The sequence below is a fragment of the Crocodylus porosus genome, unplaced genomic scaffold (assembly GCF_001723895.1).
Source record: "Crocodylus porosus isolate Cpor-Errol unplaced genomic scaffold, CroPor_comp1, whole genome shotgun sequence".
In the NCBI taxonomy this organism is placed as follows: Eukaryota; Metazoa; Chordata; order Crocodylia; family Crocodylidae; genus Crocodylus; species Crocodylus porosus.
This window is the reverse complement of record NW_017728906.1, coordinates 108,949,739-108,975,604: the sequence shown is the minus strand read 5'-3', so window position 1 is coordinate 108,975,604 and position 25,866 is coordinate 108,949,739. Positions and strand designations below refer to the sequence as shown.

At 36.8% G+C, this 25,866-nt stretch overlaps 1 protein-coding gene across 4 annotated transcripts in view; it reads right to left on the bottom strand.

Annotated features, from left to right (window-relative positions):
* Positions 1–25,866, bottom strand: part of ABCC4 (ATP binding cassette subfamily C member 4) — a 251,125-nt gene that overhangs the window by 88,733 nt on the left and 136,526 nt on the right. For all 4 annotated transcript variants that reach the window (XM_019529749.1, XM_019529748.1, XM_019529750.1 and 1 more), the window contains one exon: positions 10,328–10,407. In XM_019529749.1, the coding sequence (XP_019385294.1) occupies positions 10,328–10,407 (80 nt within the window). The remainder of the gene's footprint in view (positions 1–10,327; positions 10,408–25,866) is intronic.

The window sequence follows — 25,866 nt, the reverse complement described above, 5'->3', positions numbered from 1 at the left end:
CACACATGCCTGTTGCCTCACCTCAAACAGGTTTGAGGCGGGGCAAGAGACACGTGCGTGTTCGTGTGGACACGCCCACCAGTTCATCTGGCAGCAAACCTTTTAGATCCTCAATATGGATGACAACATTTATCAAAAGATAAATTATCTACTGCTCTCAATACAATTATGGGAGTAGGTAAGAATATCCCCAACATCGATGAAATAGCCGTGATGACAGACATTGCCAAGTACCGTGCAAAAGAAAAACTTTGGAGCAAGGACATCATTTGGCAGGCAGCAAAGAATATGTCTCCACTCACATGGTGGAAGGGATACTGTAACACCCGAATGTTGTCCAGGATTGCTCTAAGAATCCTAAGCATTTCACCAACAGCAGCTTCTTGTGAATGGAACTGGAAGGGCTTTTAACTCAATCAAGACAAAAAAGAGAAACAGACTAACAAATGAATGCAAAATCTCTTGCTTCTGGAGAATCAGTCAGAAGCACAATTAGTGAACAAGATGCAGCATGATGATAGGTTGCCTTTGCCCATAGACTCATTGGTAAAACCATACTTAGAGAAAGAGAACATGGTTCAAGTAGTTCTGAATCAAACTTGCCTCAATCTGATTCTGGAATGGAACTAATAATTAGTGCAAGTGATTCTACAGATAGTGACAGTGAAACTGGAGGTGCTGCAATAACCTCAGGTGGAAGAGAGTTAAACTCTGTTGAAGTAGATGAATAGTGTATCACGCACAGTCCTTTCAATGTGCTAAAATTAGTGTGTCAACAATTTTCAGTGTCTTCTTTTTTTTCCTTAAAATTTAAACAAACAATGTAAGGGAAGTACACGTTACTGTGCATTGTCTTTACATTTTTACAAGTATTTCAATAAAAATAATTTCTTTCCACATAAAGTTTTGAATTTGTTTGAATATAACATTTAAACCACATTAAGTGTGCTGTATTTATTTTTTTTCCTAATCAAATATTTCAGTTCAAATACTTGTGGCTATTGGGACATAAAATTAACATGGGGTACTTTTTTAGTTTTGTTTACTAAATATAAGCCACATAAACATACTAACTCAGATCACGCTCTATTTAGGGCATTGGGCATTTTTTCTGGAAAATTTTCCAATTCAAAATTTTCCAGAAAGCCCACATCTCTGTTGACAAGTTGCCCTGGGTGGGGTAGGGGAGGCTGAGGCCAGCACCTAGGTTAACCCCAGCAGCCTTACCTGGGATCCTGGGGGCTGCCCAGGGCTCCAGCAGCAGCAATCCAGTAGCAGGGAGCCTGGCCAGCAGCCAAAGAGTGGCTCTGGCCAGCCAGGCTCCGGTTTTGGGCAAGATACACTGCCACCAGATGCACCACCCCAGTTTTTTCTAGCATGGTTTTTTCAACACTGGGATCTCCCAATGTCAACACCCCACTCCCAGAGCTGCAAATTAGCAACACAGGGAACACCGGGACATGCAGCATGTGCTGTGCCACAGACAAGTCTGCAGCACCACATACAGGATGTGCATACTCATCTGGATGCGCACAGAAAGGCTGCATTTTCTTCAGTACTAAACTGATCCATACTGCAGCTATTATTTTTGTATCCAAAAAGGACAAACTCTCCTTGGACTCCTCAGTACGCTCCTTAGTTTTCTGCAGTGTTCCCTCATCCAGCACTGTATCAGTTTCAGATCTCATGAAAAAAGGAAGAAAAAATCTTATATATGCATGAGATGCATACATAACCCTAGCAGCATATTTGTATGAAATACCATCTTTTCTCTTTCTTTATTTTTTTAAAAGATAATTTGTCCCTAGATTTGCATTTGGGGCATAAATATGCATCATTATCCAACACCCACACCAGTAAACATATTTTAGTAATTCAAATTATGCTCTAAGTTTTTTTTTTTCTATGAATCAAAAGAGAAATCTACAGTCCTTTTGCCAAAGAGTGAAATCCTACTTTGTTTGTAAGCACACAAGTCATATCTATAGTATATCAATAGTTTAAGGCAATGTAGAAGATTTGTACTTATCACCATTTGGAACAGGATTGTTACACTCTGTGACTGACAGAAGAATTAAAAGATTTCTATTTGCTGTGAAGTGTTAGAAATGTTAATGACCTTGATATGTCTCTTTCTAAATAATCAGGCTATGCTACAAATGTGAATAGTTATGAAAACTGCTTTAGAAGTTACATAAATAAGGGTTCCAAAATGGTACCAACTTAAATTTTGTATTTAACAAAAGACCAAAAATAAACTGGAGAAAGTATTTTCATTTTAGCATCTCTTTGCTGCCTTTCATACTGGCAAATGTCAGAACCCACTGTTTAGTTTTAAGAAGATTTAATTCAAGAAAATGCCTCTTGAAAGATCTCTAAAAACTAGTGTGCTCAACAGGTTAGATCCTCAGCTGCGGTGTAATTGGTGCAAATGAATGGACTTCAATTGATATTCAACTGTACCAGGTGAATGTCTCACGCAAAGTAAACTGGAAAGGAAAATAGTAATTCAACAGCAATTTGGAGAACAACAGAACCAACCTAATCCTTTATGCAGAGCTTGTTTCTATGAACTTAGTAGTAAATTCCAAACATACATTTTCCCCAATTCATTGAAAAAATGGGAAGAATAACCATGTTACAATAAGAAGGTCTTGTAAAATAAGCATCACACTAAGGTAAAAGAAAAAGAAAAAAGGGGTGAAAGCAGAGGCAAAAGGTAATAGCAAATTAACTGAAGAGGAACATATACATGTACATAGACTTTTATTTCCACAGTAGTAAAATTAGGAGGTACTTTATATTTTATACAAATAGAACCACTGTAAAACAAGAGAAGCCCAAAAATATTGAAATTGGTATCTGTGTTTGTTATATTTTCACATGCATTTTCTTATGCTACTGCTTGTCCTTGCCCAGATCTTTTCCAAGAGTCTATTTGCCTTGGCCTTGCTATTGAAAGACTGACACACATTTTTCTCCCCTTCTACTTTACTTTTTAAATGTTTGATATTATAATAATAGGGCTTCATCAGCATGAAAAATCCTGAGGATATATAGCATATATAAAATGGGTGAATTGGAGACTACTCAGCCTTGGATACTTTATCTTCAATATGGAAGACCCTCTCATTCAGATCAAGTGCAAGACGTTGTTTTTAAAAAAAAAGAAATAAAGGAAAGTGGATGTTAGCTATAGGTTTGGCATATATTACTCCTCAGTAGACATTTTGAGTTGATGATGACCAGCAGAGATTTAAAAACTGGAGCACTCAAAAATAAATAAATAAATAAGAGGTCAAATGAAGGGTTGCATTAGCTAGACAAACCAATTCAAATCTCATACCTGTATCATTTTGGTTTTCCAGACAGAAACCCATCTGAATCCCCTTCTCTCTTTTTTTCTGACATCAGTATAAATAGTCATTCTAATTCAACACTGAAAACGCAGACAAAATACTGAGTACAGAATAAGTAACTGCCTTCTTTGTAATGGGCGTATCAATTTCTCCATAATTCGAAACTAAAAGTAGCGCCAAATTAAAAATAAATACATTCACATTTCTCTTAGTTAGCCCTTTCTTGTATATTAAATGATGTGCTGCAGCATGCATGTTGGGAAAGAGAAATTGGAACATTACAGCTATGAAGAGGAAAGGTTCAACAAGTGCCAAGAGTTAAATGCCAACATGTCAATGTTCATTATACTCCCTTAGCTAAACCTCCTACCAAACATGACAATCACAAAATCTTTGGACTTCAGTAGCACCTATAAAAAAATCAGAGACTAGAAAAGCTAGAAAAGTCAACAGAGAAAGGTATTTCAAGATGGAGGTTTCTACCATCTGCTATACAAAAAAAAGGGACAGACTGATATTTAATACCTCCCCCTCTCATGACATATTTAAACATCATTTTTTGCAGGCAATAAAAACTATTCTTTAAATAGTTAACACAAGTATCTCTTAATATTATCTCATACACAAACACATACAAAACCTGACTAACCTGAAAAAAACTCCAAAAACATTGAAATCGTAAAATGACAAAAGTCATTGTTAGGCTAAAAGATGCTGGAATTCCTTCTACACACTTTCCCTGACATCTCCACACAATAAAATGCAAGGGTCAGTGGTACTGAAACAAGCAAAGGCAGTTCCACTCTTTTGCACTTATGAAAGCGAGTGACCCAAGCTATTATTCCAGTCTTAGGCACTTTTTGTTCTTAATATCCAGATGCAGGAGCTATTTTTTTTAAAAGAAATGACTGCGGACACCTCCTTCACATTTTCCTTTTCTTCAGCATTTTCACTTCATAAAGCTGCAGTCAATGTGTTTTGTGTGTGGTGAGAAGGGAATGACACATTCAGTGGTGGTCTCAGCCACAGCCTTCATTGGTGGCTCAAGTAGTCTCAGGATTAGGTCTTTGTGTGTAATGAAAAGATATGAAAAGTCAGTTATTTAAACTCAGTCAAGCTGTTGATTTTGGGGAGGAAAGAGGTTTTGCAATTCAGTTTTCCTCAATAAATCACTGCCCTTTTCCAAGGGCAGCTGCAGATAGCTCACATGTTCACAATGTTCTCCAGAAACAAAACATGTCTTGATTTTTTTCTTTCAGTCCAACAATGGGGAGGGAAAAGCCAAAATAAGTCATTTTATATGAACTTTTTATATTTGCTAGTTTCATTTGTTGTAGAAAAGTTCCACCTTGTAACTGTAAAAGCAACAAAGGATCCACAATAATTAGGATAAAATAAGAGAAAGGTGATATAAAAACAGGACAAAATAGGAAACCAGAAGAGATGGAAAAATGAGTTAATTTTATGGTGATGGTCATATTAGCCAAAAATGTCAAGTGCAACTAATATTAGGTAGCCAACCTGAAATACCTCAAAGTTAATTTCAAGGATGCTAAGTCCTTCAAGTCTATTTGAAGACTGTAACATGTAGGAATAAGTTCCTGAAGTGCTTCAAAATGGATAGTCAAAGATTTAGGCATCAAAAGTCAGTGGCCACTTATAAAAATCAGGGATATTTAAAATACAAAGTTATTTGATATGAGTTTATACCATAGATGGTCTTCTGAAACACTAAATGTTATACTATTCTGCAAAAGATTTTTTTCTTCAATGAATAAAGTCAATATATTAGTTTATGCTGGACACAAATGGACATTTTAACCACACCATATCTAAACTGAAGGTTCAAGTCCCTCAACCCACTCTACCTGGAGAGAAGCTTGTGACCCAGCAGTGCTTAGGCAGAGTTAGGATACTCTGTTGGCTCAGACATTAAGGAAAATTGTCTGGAATTTCTAGAGAAACCTAAAGGGCATCTATACAAGTGCTCTGGGAGTTGTGGTGGGGAGTGCTTTAATTACAGCGGCTCTAAGAACCTCTCTAATTAAATCACCTGGAACATCACGTGTATCAGAGTCCCCATGCTGAAAATGATGGTGGGGGCATTTTAACTAAAGTTGCTTGAATGAACTTTAGTTTAAAGGACCCCACTGCCATTTTCCAGCTTGGGGATGCTGATACATATGACACTGAAGCCTACTGAAGCATGGTAATTACTTTCGATTAATCAAGTCTGTTCCGACGTGCTGCAGTTACCTCACTGCACATGCATAGGCACCCAAAAGTGCCTAAATCCCATTCACTTTCAAAGGGGTTGGCCACCTAACTCTCCCAAGCCCCTTTAAAAATTCCACCTTTTTCATGGTCAACCACACAGATCTGTTAGCTAAAGGAAGAACATTTGTGATAATCAGGGAACCTGGTTCTGTCTGAAAAAAAATCCCAAATTTTCAGATTACAAAAAGTAACCTAAAATCCACATTTTTTCATGATCAAAATGAAACACCACTCTCTCTCTCTCTCATTTATATAAATAAGTGGTGTTTCATTTTAATCGTGGAAAAATGTGGATTTTAGGTTCCTTTTTTAAATCTGAAAATTGGGGATTTTTTTAAAATCAGAGAAAGCCAGGATCCCTGGTGATAATTTATATATTCTTTATATAATCTAGTAGTATCTCAAGAACAAAGTCACGACTAACATCTCATCATGCCAGACACAGCACAAATATATAACTAGATGAGGGATGAAAAAGAAGCAACTATGTGACACTGATGCTTAAATCCTATTGAAAGTCATTAATGTGCTTTGAAACATCTTGTCCATGGTCCCTGCCCTGAAGAGCTTACAACAGTTGAAACCAGATTCAAATTAATGTAATCCACCATAGGAAAAAGAAGAATGAAGAGTGAGAGGAACACAGCTATGATAAAAATATGCAAGATTTTGTCAAAACACTGCTAATATAATTTTGTTTTTCAAATATTTGCATTAACATAGTTATTTTAGGGATTGTTTTAAAAATTACCTAAATATATAAATATAGCATTAAAATGTAAACATAAATGATGAATGGCAAAAACAGTAAACATGGTACCTGTTATCTTTCAACAGAGAAAAGCTGGCCTAGAACTCCATCCCTACAGAGTCCATCCCAGGCTTAAGGACCCAGACCTATTTACCTTTCTGTAGAAACAGTCTTTAACATTAATGGCCAGCTCCAGAATCTACTAAAGACAATTAAAAGACTCCCATTGACTATAATGGGCTTTGAATCAGGCTCCAGCACATTTAGTTAACTATCACAATCAAACTTTGCACATAGAGACCCAACTTGTATCTGTATAGGAGGACAGAATCTTAAAATGTTTTCTCAAAAAAAAAAAAAGAAAAGATTTTTTCATATGCTGATGGAAGATATAATTCCAATAGTTAGTCATGGGCACTAATAAGATCCGTTTCATATCCCATTAAACATTTATAGAGCAGCACAAGAAAATAGTTTCCTCATATTGTAAAAGATAAAATCTTCTCTGGTGAAGACCTGCATGCTGAATTTTGGCAAAACAAGGAAAGCAGAACTTACCTGGAACTCCTGCTCTTTAACTCTCATATGTCTGAGAGTAAAGTACTACTTTGGATGCAATTTCAGACTGACGGTTTAGCAAAACATTATCTGTACTACAGCCTAAACACAAAAAGATGCATTTTTGTGCTTCTCATGTGCCCGTTCCACTTTTGTTTTGCCAACCCTAAAAATATATATAACACATTTCCATTCACTTTAAAAATAAAACCATAAAAAATGCAGAAAAGATAATGTAAGTTGTTTTAAAATACTAGTTTTATTAGATTAATCATACTCAGAATAATTTTAGCCCTGTGATTATAATATGATTTTATGAGACTGTTAGCAATTACCAATGTTACAAAATCCCTGAAGCCACTGGATTTATTTATTTATTGCTATGTATTTCTATTATGTTCATCCTTGTAGTACTCGAGTGCCCAGCCACATTTGGTTTATTTGCACAGGAATGAAACAGCCACTTGCTAATATAGTAACAGTCTGGAATGTTTCAAAATGACCCTTACGATAACTCAGAAAAAAAGACAAATTCTTCAATGCAAATCCTCTCAAGAAAAGCTTCTGCACACAAAGTAAGATGAACCAGTTACTGCATTGTTTATTAAGTTTCACTTGATTCCTCCTGACAACCATTTAAACAATGAATGTTGGGAAATGTCCCTCAAAGAATCAACAACAATGGTAGGGATCAGAGCTTTTATATTTAGCTAATACTGTTTTTAAAGAGGAGAAAATATTTCTTCCTGAAAGGATTATGGGAAGTCTTATAAAAGACACCTGCAAACAAAACAAGTGACAAAAGATCTTTATCATAATTGATAACAGTCATCCTTCCTACAAATTGATGCTTCCTTAGAAATAAATAATGTCATATACTGTTGGTATTGTATCCAAGATGCACTGATTAATCAGCCCAGCTGATAGTCTAGAGTAGAAAGTTTTACCAAAGAAGACTATGCTGAAGAGGAAACATTTTTCCCCTCATGCTCTGAGACAAAAAAAGTTAAATGCAAAAAACCCTATAGTGAAGTTCTAACTAACAACGCTTCTTTTTATGCCCAACAGAAATATTTAAGTGTTGAAAAAAATGTCATTGTAATAGATTGGATATGCATATATATTCTATTTTAACAAGCTCCTTATGGTTTCTATTACTGTACAATTTCAGAAACCTGTTTTTCACTTGCAAGGCAAACTTGAGAATATGTGCCATAATTTATTCAAATGACCTATTTGAAAGAGATTAAGCACTCATGAACATTAAGCTTTGGATGGGAAACCTTTCTAAATCACAGGTTTCACAATATGGATAAAAAACTTGATAGTGGTTAAAAGAATATTATATTCGCATTATGAAATGCTTTACTCTTTCATCTCAGATCAGTTTGGTTTTGGTACATGTGCAAGCCACTGGCATTGCCTCTATTAGACTACAGCATCTGGGTTCCTACTAACAACGGTTGTGGCTGCTTGAAGACGAATGTAATACATTACCCCCACTAGTTGGAAAGACCTGTGCCTAACAACCTCCAGCACTGCACAATAGGGCATGGGTCCATCTCCCGACTTGAGTGACAACACAGGATACTCAACCCTGTCAGACACAATATAAAAAAAATGCCCAACAACTGTTTCCCTCTGTTCCCTTCCCACACTAAACTTCACACCATCTCTACTTTCTTTTCTCCCCAATTGTTCTCCCAGTTCTACCCCTCTACCCACAAACTACTCTTCTCTTTGATGTGCTGGGAACAGTATCAGCTTTTGCAGCAACCCTTGGGAATTGAGCAAAGTGGAGTAGAGAGTTAGAGGTATGGCAGAGGAAGGAGAAGAGAAATGCTTGCTAATAAGTGGAGCCAATCGAGTCTCAGAAACAGCAGTAAAAATAGAGCCACACTGTCTAATAGTCCACTCTGCCTGAACTTAGCCAGCCCTGTGCACAGCAGGGGTAGCAATAAGCACAGTATGCCCAGGAGGCCACTGAGTAGGCAGTAAGTACTAAGTAGAATAAAGGAAGCCAGTGAGTAGGCAGACATGTTGTAGCATAAAAGCATGCAAAAGCATTGCCTTAAACCAGCTGAAATGAAGTCAGATTTTCTGTCCAATGAAGAACAGTTAATAACTCTGAAGAAATACATATCTAAATCCATATAAAACTGATGGAAATATATAGCCAAAATATAGATTCTTCATGTATTTTTAGAAACCTGTAAAATTCAAAATTTTGACAACTAGAATCAAGAAAATATCAGCAAACACAAAGTATTTAAACTAATGGAACTTCTCCAAGGACATAAACAAACACATTCCTTCTTTTTTCCTCTCCCAAATGATCTACTGTAGTGCGTTTTGAAAAACAGGACAGGAAGCTCCATCACCCTTAAGCTATGTATGCAGTAGAATAAAAAGATATCGTGTTAAAGCATGTTTTGACTAATAATAGCCTAAATTAGTTTTTCAGCAAAGTTTGAGTATTAATACTTTAAAAGATTATTTATTTTCTTTTAATGAATGTAAAGGGAAAAAAATTAAACACACAGGTGAAATCTTCATAAAGTGTCCTATAAACAGAGAAAATAAAATGCCCAGTAAATGTACTATAGAATACATTCTTGAATTGGTAGTGGTGAACCTACAGATGACCCAATACATCTTTTCCATGTCTAATTTTTATGATACTAAATTCAAAATATTAAAGGCAATAATATAATGTGTTTGTTTGTAGAAACTTTTTGCTTTCTACAGTATTTCATGAAAAGGAATGACCATGAGGGCCCCCAGTAAAACAGAATCACTTTAATGCTAGAAGAATTACCCTTTTCTTCATTACCAAAATCTGCTCTGCTTTGTCCATTTTGATATAAGCAGTAACTTCTCCCTCTTGTTCTTATTAAGACTATTATTTTCACCCTATTACACTAATCTTTTCTTTGTAAATAGCCACACCTGTTTGAATCCAAAAATGGTGTGGTAAACATTTGATTCTTTGTGGAAGTACACACATAATTAGGTTAATCTGTGCGATCTTTTCAACTGAGTTGATTGTTTCTTTACTGTGGACATATTTCTCATAACAGCAAAAGGCTTGCCAGATTGCTTGGAGGCAAATCAGGAGCAATTTACCAAGCATGTAGCTACTATGAACTGAAATCTTGACATAATAGCAAGCTTTGTATAGCCACTCCTACCTGTCAGTTATTACTCATGTTAGCTTTTTATTTACACAGTAAATCTTGACCACACCCTCCTTTCTCAAGTAAGCACTTTCATTAAACTCAGCTAGTTATTTGAAAGATATATTTATTCAGTTTTATATGTCAACAGAATATAAACTCCTAATGCAATATAATACTCTTCATAAAAGTAGTGACTGTATTACCTGCATGAAGTCCAAAAATGTTAACGGAAGCAAATCATCCAGATGGCCAATATCTTTAGAGAAACGGTTTAGGATTCTCCCTATAAAACAGGATTCAAGTAAAAATATGTTGGTTTTTTTTCTAACGTAGTTCCTTTCTAAAATGTCACCAAAATAAAGACTAATTATGCTATGACATCATCGTGATACCCACTAGTGCAACATTTATATACAACATGAAATGATTCTTTAACTGCTGTTGTATGGTTATGCCCATACATGTTTAGTGAGCGTCCAGATGGCACCTAAAGCCCCAATTCTGCTAATCTGCATGGTAAAGCATAATTTTATGTATACAGGGTAATGTTTACCAGGTGGCATCTTAACAGTGATGCATGTCAAACAATATTTTTCTGGTCCTCTTATTCTGGTTGAAAATTCCACTGGCATTAACACTGTATGCAGGTATTGGAAGCCTACCATGAGGACTACTTTAGCAACTATAGTACTGTCTTGCTTTTTAAAACAACTCGGATTTCCCATAAAAATACAGTAAAATCTTAGTAAACATAAGTTTGAGTTGTAAATGTTACTGAAATCGAATCTGAGTTTGTTTTATATGAATGTATCATTGTATTCATATTTATTCAAAACCTTGACAATGCTGATCTTTATTAAAACTTATAACACTATTTTTAATCTGTTATCACGGACAGATTAAAAAGCATCGACACTCTCCTGTTTTCTTGAGTTCTACTTGACTGAAAATATTCAGAGAGAGCAAAAGACCTTTAATAATGAAAACTGAATCTCTATCACCTGTACATAGATAAGTACCAAACTCCATAGCGTGTTGATTAAACTCACAGGGAAAGAACAAGAACCATAGGAGCAGGACTAGCCTTTTACAAGGTATTCAGGCTTGAGCATGCATTTATGCTTCTTTACTTGCACATATTTTGGCTTAATTATTGCAAAGAATTGTTTCTACCAGCGAGAATAGTGGCAACAATAGAAAAAATAATTCTTCAAGAAATAATAAAATTAAATTAAAAAAAAAAAATCAAACCAATTAACTGAACTGAGAGTAAATAAATTTCATATTTTCAAAGTGTGCTGGAGCCCTAAGCTGAGGACTGAATAAGCAATAAAAGTAGCCTTCATACAAACATCTCAGTTAAAGGATGACTTAATAATGTAATGCATAATGAAAAATTATTTGTATGTATCTGAAGAGTACAGCGCATGCTAGTGTTACTTGTTCAAACGCTCAAGACTGACAGTGGGTGGGGCTGACAGACAAGAAGAAACCTGGACAAGTTATCCCTATGCCATTTTTTACCTTCTGACATGCTTGCAAAGATTAATATTCTGTATTATCTATTCTGCCATGTTCTTTCTTCATGGGGATCTATGGGGATGTCTGAGGCAGCTCCCAGCAGGTGGTGACCTTGTTACACAAATCCAGCGAGAACACAGAGGAAGGGTGAACTGCAAGTACAGGGCTACCACCAAGACCTCCATAAAGATGGTCCTACGGATTTACTCTGCTATCTATTTCACATTGGAATGGACAGAAAGAAAACAACACCACAAAGAAACCCTCATTAAAGTCTCTTTCTTCTTGACACCATCCTCCCTCTTCCATCCCCCCGGCCCCTTGAAGGTTTTGATGCAGAAGAAACAGCTCACTCTGTAAAGCCTTTGCACTGCAGTTTAGTTCTTGACGTTTGGTTGTGGCTTGGAGGCAATCCATTGCCTTTAAGACCCTCCGGCACTGTTTACAACCACAAGAGATTTGACCTTCAGTGGATACGTATTTTTTCACATTAACAGGGAAAGTCAGGGGTGATATTGCCCACAGTGCGCTACATCTTATTACTCATTACTATGGGCCAATGAAGTTGGGAGCCACTGATCTCAAATCACATTCCAGGATATCTTCAGCAATTTTAAGGGTGGGGAGGGAAGGAAGAAGGGGCAAGGATTAAAATTTAACCTGTATTTCACAGGAAAATTCCACAATGACCTGAATAAAAGTAATATATTGAGAAGAAACTGAGCATAATTGACAGCTCAGTGGACCGGAAACTTGGGGAGATACAGGTTACAGTCACAGCTCAACCACTTGAGGACTTGTGTAACCTCATTTCTCCTTCCTATGAAAGGCATCTCACTTCCCGTAAAAAATGGGGACAGAGATGCTGAACCTCTTTATAAAATTGCTTTGTGAGCTCATTATGACAGTCTCTGTGTAAGATCCTGCTGTTACAACAGCCCAGAAAACTGAGCTTAATTCCATTTTAAACTTCCCTTTGCCATTAAACATACACTAACTTTATTTATAATAATGACAGAGCTGATGGCAGAGCCTGGTCTTTGAGAAATGACTCCCATAAATCAAAAGCAATACACCCGGAAGGCAAAGGAGTATCAAACTTTTGATACCAGCAATACAACGAAGGTTAAGGCTAGCAGTAACAAGGAGCATAGGATACCCTTACCACATGATTCTGCAAACTGGAAAACACAGTCAATAAAATACTGTGGTCACTCTGACAGATGAGAAAATAATACATTGTTCCAATTACACATCAGCCTCACAGTTTCCGGTTGTTTAAGATGACAGCTTTATCTACTGACTTAGAATCAAGTAATCCAGAAAGACCCAAAAGATTAAATGCAGTAAAAATACTAAAATAAAATCTACTTGTAAAAAAATCCTGATATAGTATTTTTATTGTAGACACAAAAAATCAAGACTGCTGGGAGCCCAAAATATAGGTTAACTCAGTGTATAAGTCAAGCATGAACTTTATGGTTCTTTTGGAGGAAAAAAACCCAGAATACTGTAATTTAACTTTGTACTTTTTATGATGAGGTCTTAAAGGCTAGAGGGCATAGACAAATTAGTAACAAATTGTAAAAACACTTTATCCCTTTGAAGTTTCAATACCAACAGCATCTGAAATTTCAGTTCTCAGAGGTTTATATAGCAATATACAAGTTAAATATGCAGAATTTGAAGAGGTTTGTTTGACTATGGAGAGGCTTTTGACAATATCCCTTCTCTCAAAAAAATTCAGGGCCACAGATACACATGGAAGTCTCTTAGGGCATACCACGCTAAAGTTCACAACAACTTCCAGAAACTAATATACCAGAACGTTCTCATTAACAGTAAAATCTCTTTTTAGCTAAAGGTATTTGATGAGTATAAAGCCAAGATAAAACCAAGCTGGCTTGAACCATTCTAATGATTCCACTAGTTAGAATATTTCCTCCAAATACCTGCTTCTCTAGACTAACAGCTATTTCAGTCTCATATGTAAGTAAGTTGCTAATTAATTGCCAAAATTGTATTTTGGTGATTGCCCTGTAAAACTGTTAAGTATAGCACTACTTCTACAGAATGCTTTTGACAGAGCTGCTGGTATGAAAGAAGAAATTAATCTGACATTATCAATAAAGTGTAAAAACATCTTTTAATCTGCCTAATCCTCTTTCAAATGTAAATACAGTAATTCTGTAGAATGACAAGAATAAATTATAACTAAGCAAGAAAACACTCAGTTTATGAACAAGCTTGAACTTGAAAGCAATAGGCCTTTGACAACCCTTCCTATAAAAAGCAGAGTAATTTTAATATCCTGGAGATGGATCACCTTACTCTCAAATACAATATTCGGGTCCCTGTGAGATGATAGGATTTAAATATTTTTGGAAACGTCCAAAACTATTGCACAAAATTGTTAATTGCCTATTCACTATTCCTGTCCTTTTATACATGTGACCTTTCATTGGGACCCTCTACACATGCAGGTAAAGGTAAGGTGGGATCTAACGTATGATCCACACAATCACATCTTTTGCTGTGGCACACATGCTCCCCCTCTACAAGCAGGCAGCAGGCACCTGGGAGCCTCCTCTGTTGACAGGGCTCTCAGCCACAGGGGCACCCCCACAGCTGGGAGACCCCCCAGCAACAGTCATTGCCCAGCCAGCGGGGTGCAAGGCCCTCTACCCCAGGCCGAGGAGCTCACATAAGTCTGCAGTCATAGGGGCCCCTAGCCACACATTCAATTTATGGAATGATAGGAAGCAGCTACAAAGCTATTACACACATTTGTGGACTAACATTGTAGCTTATTCCTCATTTTATCACACCACAAACTGATTGAATGTATGGCCAAGTGACCACTTAAGACATGATTAACTGCTTATTCACACCTTAAGTGTAACGTGTATATGGGGACATTAAGATCACAAAAGTCAATTGCTTTCTACCGAAAGTTTCATGTTTTCTTTTCCTAGTTGCATCAATAAATTAAAAAGATGACAAGCAACAAGGCAATGCTGCTTCAATTCTGTGCGTGTTGCTTTTATCTTACTTTTACTCCATGAGATCAAAATGAAGCCAAGAGCTCATATTACACCAGGAGTGGGCAATTATTTTGGGCAGAGGGCCACTTACTGAGGTTTGGCAAGCCATCAATGGACATATAACAGGCAGCCCAGGGCAGATAAATATTAATTTTCTAAATTTTTTATGGGCCCTGTGGGTCGGACAGAATGGCCTGGTGGGCTGCATCCAGCCCCCAGGCCGCATTTTGCCCACCCCTGTATTAGACCCTGTTCAGGAAGTTACACCTTTATAACACCTCTTTTACTACTTTCTGAACAGTAAAATACTGATGCTATAAGCAACGGCCTACCAGAAGGAGCAGTTATAGACAGCAATCTCCTTTCAAACATTAAGGCCAAACGCGTGAATTATGGGCACTGACAGACATGGTGGGGGGAGTGGGGTGGAACATGCTTTACTGGAAGAAAGAGCGCATTACTGAGACCTACCTCTGCAGTGCCTGTATAGATTGGGCACTTCAGTGGGGCTTTTATCTAGACCTGATTCAATCAGCTATTAGATAACAGAACCAAAAAAGCACCAATAAAGTCCCCAATCTGTACAGACATTGGGAAAGCTGGATCCACTTGATCAAATGCCTCTTTTGGGCATGCGCTGGGCTCGGTGCTGGAACATGCCAAGTGCCATTTGGGGTTTTTTCCATGTCTGCAAACAGCCTCTCTGTTAACCCTTCCCCCTTCAAAAAACTATAAAACAAAATAACAAGCACCCCAAAACCTTAACTCTTATGATGTTGTACTGAGAGAGACTGCAGTATGTTTGTAAGTTAAAAAATATAACATTTCATAATGTATTAAGAAACTACTTTCTGGAAACAAATGGTGCATCACTAAGCAAATGCCTTATTAGCCATGCAAAAGAAAAAGATTCTAGATAAGAAAGCAAAGCTAGTAAAGTCTAAACATTTTTACATGGATATACCTTACATGTATATCAGCATTTACTAAATAAATTTGAACAGGATAGACTGCAAAATTATCCTACCAAATAACTTTTCTCTAAAACTTAAGACTGGCTTCTATTCTACTGGTATTTCCAGATACTTCCTTATGTTTCAAAAATCCCCAGGTTCCTCATATGACTGAGAGTATGCCTGGTCTATGTCTAGTATCTCAGACATGTGAGTATATTTGTAGCAAAATCCCACCTAAGAATTCTCACACATTTTCTAGCTGTGGGATTTTTGCACTTACCTACATGCAACTTGCAATTATACAAACAGTATTTAAACAGTTCCTTAAAGGCAAAACATATACTCTAACAATCTACTACTTGTACAGCAATGAGATGCATAAAAAATACTGACGAAGAGTCTCTTTATAAATCAATTCAGAAATCTTTGAACATACCAGTGCTGTAAAAGTGCTTGAATCTGCAAAAAAATACCTATTTTTGCTACTTGAAAATTTCTGTGTGCTTTGTGTAATGTCAGTAGCAAGCTGCAATGGGGAATGTGCTCACTTCAGTAGTTCCATGTATGTTATTACATTAAATAACTTAATCAGAACACACACTGTTCTTAGATTTCTTCCAACGTAATTAAATAACTATTCAATGCCAATTAATCACAGTTAAATAAGGGTCTGTCACCAAAGTGCTATGTACACATTTGAGACTATTTAATGGTCAAATACTTGGCAGTATCTCAGTTAAACAATGATTCATTAAACCTCCTTCAATACACAATGGTTAGGCTAAACTTGAAGTGAAAGAATCGAAACTCTTTTGTTCTGCTTGAAAAAGACATCAAACCTCAGAGTGTGATATTCTTTTCCTACTAACTTTGTAAACTGCTTTAATTGCATGAATCAGAATGTTTTCAGGTGCTCTATATCCACTTTTCTTCTGCAGGTGTTTGTTGGTTCTTCGAAATAGGTGTTCAAATCTTTTCACTGAAATAATGAAAATACTTAACGCACTGCACCTATCCAAAATGTTTATACATACTTCACGATGAAAGGGATATAATCCAGACCAAACCAACAGTTATGATCTAAGCACCATAAAAGGCAAGTTTGGAGTTAACTAAGATCTTTGGCAGGTATGTCCATGTGCTACCCTCAGTGTTTAAAATTACACAATCCAAATTCCAAACACCAAGAAATTTAGTATTTAAAAGAAATTTTAAAAAAACCTAGCTATCATGATTTGCTGGCTGGCTGGTGGATAAACCAAAATAATCCTTTACAACAGGACAAAATGGACAGGCTAACTTTAAAGTCTTGTGTATAATTTATACGGCCAAGTCAATGTATATTTCAGAATTACTTTGTGACTATCTCTTTGGTCTGGTGATACTACTTTCTAAAGATAAACAGCTTTCCTTTGTAACTTGAACAATTTCATACAAATGGGTCTTGATACCTCATGTATTGTCTTGCATGCTACATGCCCCAAATGCGACACACACCTTGCTTTTGCAAAACAAAGTAGGAAAAAAAACATGATTCTAAAGCCATGGCAGAGAGATGACCAACTGAATCACTCTCCTCAAACTTAATAGCTACTTCAGACAAAATCTATAATGCTAAACTTTTCACTCCTGTGCCAAATTGGTAGCAGCCAAAAGCTACTGCCAAGTCGGCAGTGGTTGGGAAAGGGTTAATACTGGACTCCACCCCTTCTGCTTGTTGGCTCAGAGACAAGCTGCAACCATCAGAGCACATCTCCATGCTTCTATTCCACACAAGATACAATCCAATTTCGCAGGGCTGATTTGGGGGGGGGGGAAGAAGGATGATTGCACCCAAAAGCTTGATAAGAACTTTTTTCCAACTACTCAATTGGTTTAATAAAAGATATCACATCTACTCAAAGAACCTTCCTTTCCTATCTCCTTAGACCAACATCGCTACAATCAAAAACCCAGCTCTTTATATTAATTACATTTCATTTTAATCATGGAGAAATGTGGGTTTGGGGTTACTTTTTTCAACCAAAAATTGGATTTGTTCTTTTTTTAAAAATCAGAGAAACCTGCTTACCATACATAAATGATAAACACATTAGCAGTCACAAAACATTAATCGTAAAGCTAATCACAAGTCATTTATATTTATGTTTTATATTAAATTCAATTTATACAATATGTGACAAAAAAGCAATAATGATGCAGAAATTAATTTTTGTGCTGCTATACAGAGCTGCCCCACCCCCAATAGCTGAAGAACTACTAGCATAGCTCCTTTCCACTGTCTCCCTCCCCTCGGGTAGGTACAGAGGGTAAAACTCAACTAAAAATGAAATCATTAAATCAACTAAAATTTAGACAGGACCACAGACAATGAAACAACCGTAAGCTTGTGAAATAAATTTATCTACAGAGAAATCTAGAAATGTATCTATTTTCTGTGTATCTGTCAATTACGTAATCTGGATTTTTTTCCATGATCTTATAAAGAAATGCCTATTTGTCTCTCAAATATTTTTTTAAATTCAGTTAGCACTACATGTGCATGGAAACTGCCATAGAGAGCACAACTAGCTTCCCTAAAGGCATCCCATAAATACAAATAAGAAATTCTGCCCCATTTTTTTCTCCAGCGGTCTGAAACTGACAGGAATATTATCAACGTCTCAGACTTTTGCAAAGGGGCAGAGTTGTGCTGGGCAGAAATATGCTGAGATCAGAATATCCATTTATCTAAACTGCCAGCATGTAATAAATTCAGGTGGGTATTTGCTACCTAAATTCATTTACTACTTGAAAAAGACTTCTTATATCAATGCTGTCAAAAGCAGGGAAAAAACAAGAAAAAGAAATTCTAAGAAAAATCTGTACACAATTTGTGTTTAATTTTCAAGCAGAAGATTTTTTTTAAAAAAGCAAGATGACGAAAGGAAAACAACAACACATACTTTGCAAAACTGACCAGTGGTTTTTGACCAAGTGTCTTATTATTAGGAATAGACTGCATTTTGACTTCCCTAGCACTCTTACCCATGACAAGACTTGTGTATACACCTGGTGTGATTTATTGCTCCAGAAACTTTACTGATGTTTCCTGAGCTGCTGCTTCTAACTCCAACCACATCTTTTTCATGAATTCTTGTTTAAATTTCACCTGTTTGCAGAAGCACCACACAAAGCTTGTGCATCATTCAACCCTAGCTGAAAACTCATTTTGGGGATTTAAGTGGGACTTAAGTGGTACATTTAAAGATCTTTCCTCTTGCCTTGTCATGTGGTTGTGGTTAGTAAAGCACATGCACCAACTTCAATTCCCATCCAACAAAAGAACTCCTGCACTGAATTTCAGTAGCACAAAACAATGGGTACTTTAACACATACTCCAGGAGCGGGTGTGGGGAGCAGTGCTTTAATTAGAGCAGGTCAGAGAGCCACTATAATTGAAGTGCCACAGTGTCTCATGTATCAGCGTCCTCGCGCTTCAAAATGGCGGCAGAGACACTTGAACTAAAGCTCATTCGATCAGCTTTAGTTCAAGCACCCCCGCCGCCATTTTGAAGCATGGGGATACTGATATATGAGATGCAGGAGGCTGCTGGAGTGCGGTAATTGCACTGTAATTACACCACATCAGAGCAACCTCAATTCTCATCCACAGGCACCCGATGCAACTCAGTAAAAATAACTACATGTAAAAAAACCACTTGATTCCTTCTCATATAGTACATTTCTTGTCTCCTAAATTGTCTTCATTTGAATGATCAAAATACTTATTCACTGTAATCCACCTCCTAAAATAAAGCACTGCCAGTTAAGCACTTTTTCCAGAATGTTCAGTCTTACCAGGATTCTAAATATAGCGTAATATTTAGCATTCTTAATAAAATCAGCAGCAAAATACACTTTTACAAAAAATTTAGTCTTCTTTCATAATGTTTGCAAGCAATTTTCCAATTATTGATCACTGAACTAGTTTACAGCCTCATGATTCATTTAGCAATATTTTCTTAAATCATTTGTTTTCCTTCATAGTAAATAAAAACATCAGAATTATTCAGTTTGCCTATCTAAAAATCAGTTTTACCCATTAACCTAAATAAACAGCTATATTTTATCTGTTTTATAAGAATATTTTTATAAGAATATTTTTTCATATAAATATTGTTTTATTATTTTCTCCCATTACCTCCATATTATGTTGTTACCATCATGCCTCAAAATGCTTTTTTCCCTACTCACATTTCGGAATGTGGCTATTTAAAACTTTAAAATCTTTCTGTGCTTTAGAAAAGCACTTAATACAAGAAAATGAATGGAAAAAAAAATCAAGAAGTAAAACATCCTACAGTAAAATCCCTTTTATCTGGCATTCTACAGACCAGAATACTCTATTAACTGCAATTTCTGGCTGGCTGGTGATGCAGGTGTGTGGCGGGGGGAGCTTGCACACAGCCACCACCGCCGCCACCCACCACCTTGTGCTGCTGCCACTCTGTGTGTGGCCATTGCACCCCCCCACCCCCACTCACCCCTACCTCTGCTCCATGTTATCTGCCTCAGCTAATCAGAATTTTTACATAACTGGCACCCAGCATTCCCCACTCATGCTGTATAACAGGGATTTTACTGCATTATTTTTAATGGATTGCCAAAATACAGCAATACTATTGTATAGTGCTATTGTCGGAGCAGCATGAAGAGTAATCTTATTGTAGTTCTATTAATCTACATTAACCTATAAAAATAAACAACTTCTTTTGATAGAAGAATCGTGATATAAGACAGGACAGTCTTTTACGTCTTTGGGCCTTTGTCAATTTAGCTCTTCATTTGAACATTTTAATTAATAGTCTATTACGCATTTTCTTTACTGACTGACAACACCTCCTCCCCTTCAAAATGTACAAGGTCTCTGCTTCATTACCCAAGTGTTTATTAAAAAATGATGTAAAAACAACTTTGAACATCCTGTGTAAAAGGCAGAATGTATTGTGTTTTATGAACAAGATCAACTGGACAGTTTCTTGGGCTTCCAAAATAGTTATTCCAAAATAGTTACATAATTATGCGCAGACTTGAAAAGAGATAAACAGAAAAAATAAAAAAAATTACAGCAGCCAAATTTATTTTACATTCTTCCTCTTTTCTTAGCACTCGGAGAATGAGTATGCTCTCATGAGTCATTTGAGGAAGAAATTAGTATACTTGCTTGGCTTCACAGCACTTCAAATTGAAAGGATCACTGAATGGTATGTGTTAAACATAACTTAGAAAAAGTGGATGAATTATAAAGAATTTTTTTTAATTTAAAAAATTGATAGATTTACAATGACAAATGCCTTAAGGTGAAAATTAAAAAAAAACACCTGGCAAAAGGTCAATCTTTACAAGTGTTGGTTATTTAGACTATGGTAGGAGACTCTAATGAGGATCAAACTCCCACTGTACTAGGTACATATAGTAAGAGGCCATCAAAATATTTCATTTGAAAGAAACCCAAACAATTAATTCTGGCAGACCAACAAGGGGAGATATTGGGACAAGCAGCAGAGGTAACAGGAATAGAAATACAGGGTTGCAGGACCAACTATATGCTTTTAGGGATAGAAAGAAAGAGAAATTAGTAACTCTCCTCAAGCAATATATTTAGCCCCTGCCACTTGTGCCTTTAGTGTTAACATCAGGGATGCTGGTTTTCTCTTATTAAAGAATTCCCAATTTTCAGATTAAAAAAGTAACCCAAAATCCATAATTAAAATGAAACACCACTAAAATACATTATATCTATATCTATCTATATCTATCTACAGATCTATCAATATATAGATAGATATAGATAGATATAGATAGATAGATCTGTAGATAGATATGGATATATATATTTTAGCGGTGTTTCATTTTAGTTATGGAAAAATGTACGTTTTTTTTAATCCAAAAATTAGGATTTTTATTTTTAAATCAGAGAAAACCAGGATCCCTGGTTATCATGCCTGGTCCCCTTTTCTCCCGGCCTATTTCCTGTTGATTTTGATCACCAGCATTTTGATGCAGGAGACCTTTACTACTCTGCATTTGTACAATGCTTCTCCTGGTTAGTATATACATACTACAAAAATGAACAGTAGTATGTATTAACTACAAGAAAGGATACCGCCTCTATCACAACCAGAAGTGAGCCCTAGTCTAGTAAAACAGGAGCAAAATAGTCATGAAACAAATGGAAGATCATGTCTAATAAATCAAGAAAGGGCAGCTGGTAGAGAGAGCTGGCCACATTAAAACAATGAACCAGGAATATGTTCTTGGCAGCAACTTTTTGGATTCACGTAAGTGGGACAAGACACATGTAAGGAAGCCTGAAGAGGAGCCAGGAATCAAAACAGAAAAAGAAGGTCTGGTTGACAGTTTTAGAATAGTAGACACACAGGGCCCAACACTGAATACACTGGAAAACTAGCAACAGCAGCAGGAAGTTTTAAAAGGACCCTGGATATGCAGGGAAAGGGCAGTGTCAAAGAGTACACCTTTGAGGAAGTATCTATCCTCCTTTCCAGAGGAACCTCAAGGCAGGAAGCCATCCTGAATATCTGCCTGAGCTGCCAGCCCTGAAAAAAGAGCTGATATTTACAGCTTATTAGGTTTTTGCTCTTCAAAAGAAATACAAACACTTCCTTTGTTACTCACCTGGAAATACAAGCAGAAAATTACATTTAACAAGATTGTCTCCTTATGTCTCCAAACTGTTTTTAGCTAGATATGGTAAATTCCATAACTAGTTTAAGAACAAAAAGTAGTAATCAAATGCATATTCATTTAGATTCTTATTCCTATGGCTAATTAACGAGAAATTATACTCTAGAAAATACATCCGCAGCAAATCTTTTCTCTGCTAAAAAAAATCCTCATTTTTGGATTAAAGCAAGTAACTCAAAATCCACAGTTTCCTGTGATTAAAATGAAACACCACTAAAATATAGGTATATATTAGTGGTGGGTGTTTCATTTTAATCATGGAAAAATGTGGATTTTGGGTTACTTTTTTTAATCTGAAAATTGGGGGAGGGGGCAGATTATCAGAGAAAACCAGGATCCCTGTATATTAGGTACATTAGAGAAAGAAAACAGCACAAAAATTCTAAAATGGTAAAAATTGGTTAGACTGAGAAATATTTTTCCAAATTGAAGTGATAGAAGCCCGATTACTAATTATTTAAAATGATGTTTCAGAATACATAAAAATATAACAAATAACAATTTGTCATTGACAAAAGGACACTCAGTTTGTTTCATGAATATTTTCTACAATTCTGTGATAGTTAACCACTTCACTGCTCTCATATCTTTGCAATATTGCAATGTAAGTCATATTTAGGTACTGTCTATGAGATATTAAGATAAATGGGGAACTAATATTTTATTTTTATAGTATGTACCTGCAGGTAAATAAAAATGGTGTACTGCTGTGTATGATAAATACATTTCAAGAAACACATACTAGAAAAATTGGACAAAGTAATAGATTTATATAGAATAACTTCTATAGCACAGGGCAGGTCCTAGTCTCACTAAATACCTTACAATTGCTCTGAAACCTTGGCTACCTAAGAATTCAGAATCTGACAACGAGGCATTATGGGAACAAACTGTTTTTTTTTCTCTAGATCAATCAATACCAAGTCTGATCCATCTCATCAAAAAAAAAAATTAAAACTATTTTAGTGAATACTAGGGATCCTGGTTTAAATGTGGATTTGGGTTTACTTTTTTAAATCCCAGAATTGGGGATTTTTTTGTTTAAATCAGAGAAAACCAGGATCCCTGGTGAAAACATACTTTTCTTTGTGTGAAAAACAATGAAGAGCTTATTAATCATATAAAAACACAAATAATACATAAATTATCTATAAAATAAAATTTAATTACTCACCTTAAAATATCTGCCATAAGCAAGTAAGTATTTTTAATCAACACTTTGTACAACTGTATGTTATTCCGGAGGACATGACACATGCGTGAAGGAACCTTTCCATTGGCTCTGACTTTTTGATCAGTTTCATTTTAAGGTTACATTTGAACATTTAATGCAGAAATAGACAAATATGAACTCTCCATACAGTAACGAGCTGGTTTAGACTCAGCTCACTGCACACTATAATTTTATGCATGGTGTAAAGTAGCCTCAGCTAATGAAATGGCATGGAATAGCATACTCATTTACTAAGCTAAATGACAGCATCAGTCTCAAACTTGTATAGAAATTAGCTTATGATACCAAACTGCTCAAGATATCAAATTAATGTGGTTTCTATGTGGTTAATATGATGACAACATGACCCCCATAAACTGTATTTTAAGAAATCTGCAAAACTCCTGTCACCTGAATGAATGCAGTTATACTGCAGATGCTTTTCATGGAAATTACCTTGCAAATAAGTCCTACACAGGACATACCATTGTTTCCAGGCAATGAACCTAAATACATTCACTACCAGGCCTCAACTGTTTGTTGTGTATAATGTTGCTGATGTAGAGTAACGAGAAAAAGTTATTTACTGTCTTCCAGACAGTAAAGAATGTTGCAATCTTATACAATTAAGAAAGGTAATTTATCATGATGCAACTTTAATACTGCATAGCTCAACAAATTATAGAAAATTTATGTAGAAGACTAGCCATTTGCCCATCAAGATTGATCTATGAATCAATCTATGGATAAAAATAATGGGCGGGGGGGGCAGCCAGGGACGGAGGCCTGCGTACGGCCCAGCCCCCCCACCTTCGGGGCCACACCCACTCCCCCTCTCCACCCGCCACTTTGGGTGCTGGCCCCACCCCTCCATCAGCTCCATCACCACTGCCTGCAGGGATGAAGGGCAGGGGCCAGCAGTGCTTGCCTTGCCGCAGGGGGAGGCAGGACAAGTGTCGCTGGCCTTACCATGGGAGGGGCAGAACCAGTACTGCTGGCCCAACCACTCCACCACTGCCACCTGCCAGGGTTGCGCAGGGACAGAGGCACAGGGCCAGGCTAGCTTTCCCCCACCCTCACCCCCACCATTTTGGTGCTGAGGCCACTCCCCCTACCCCATCTGGTGGGGTCAGCACAGACAGAGTCCAGCATCCAGCCCTGCACCCCTGCTCCCCTCATCTGGCCCAGCCCCCACTCCAAATTCGGCCCTGACCCTGTTCCCTCCACCCTTCCCCGTTGCTTCAGGCCCAACCCTGCTCCCCCCCAGTGGTTTGGGTTTGGGACCATTCCCACTGTCCCCCCATTGCCACCACGGCCCTGACCATGTTCTACCCCACTTGCGCCACCGTCACCTCCTCCACAAAGCCTAGCCCCCCGCCATGTCCCCTCTGTCCCTACCATCATAGCAGTGCTCTGCTGCCTGCTGTCCATAATGTATTCACACTCTGACTGGCTGCTGAGACAGCCAATCAGAGTGCAAATAATGCATTACTGACTAAGGCTTTTATATACCTTCCTTAATTTTAAGTATAAAAATAAGATAGATGTATAATGCAAAAATGCATGTGTCTACATAAGATACTTGCAAAAGAAAAAGCTATTATGGAAGATGAGTAGAAAAGAATAATCTCTTATAGTTTTCCACCTGGGGAGAGCAACCAGCATAGCTACTGTACAATAACTGTAGGATAATATTGTCCAGCTCTTCTGGAATAGTCATTGCACTTTAAATCCACACCCTACCTTAATCATAAGTAACTTTGCTATTAACAAGCCCTGCAATGATTAGTTTGTTTATATTATCATTGATTTATTACTGCAATAAATATAAAAAAACCTAAACCAAAGTCCCCACCTTGAAAATGTTTCTGTAGGCTTCACTCTAAAGATCAACAAGTAACAAACAACAAAACAAAGGCAGCAGCATAAAAAAGGGAGGGAAAGGTTAGCAGCATAAAGTATAAAGAAAAGTACAGCCCACTGAAGACCTGTAGGAAATACACATGTACATGAAACAATAGTTGAGGATCATTGCAACTCTAAAAAAAATTAGCAATGACAATTTAGCCAGGGTTACCAACTTTTTTTTCTTTTTTTTTTTTTTACTTACAGCCAAACTCTTTTACTAACATGTATTACATAATGTAAATGTAACCCTTCTGGCAGGGCTCAGACAAGGTTTGGGCTCAAATTTACAAGTTCAACACCAACCAGAAGCAAAAAGTTTCATTGTCATTAAAGACAAAAAAAAGAGGGAG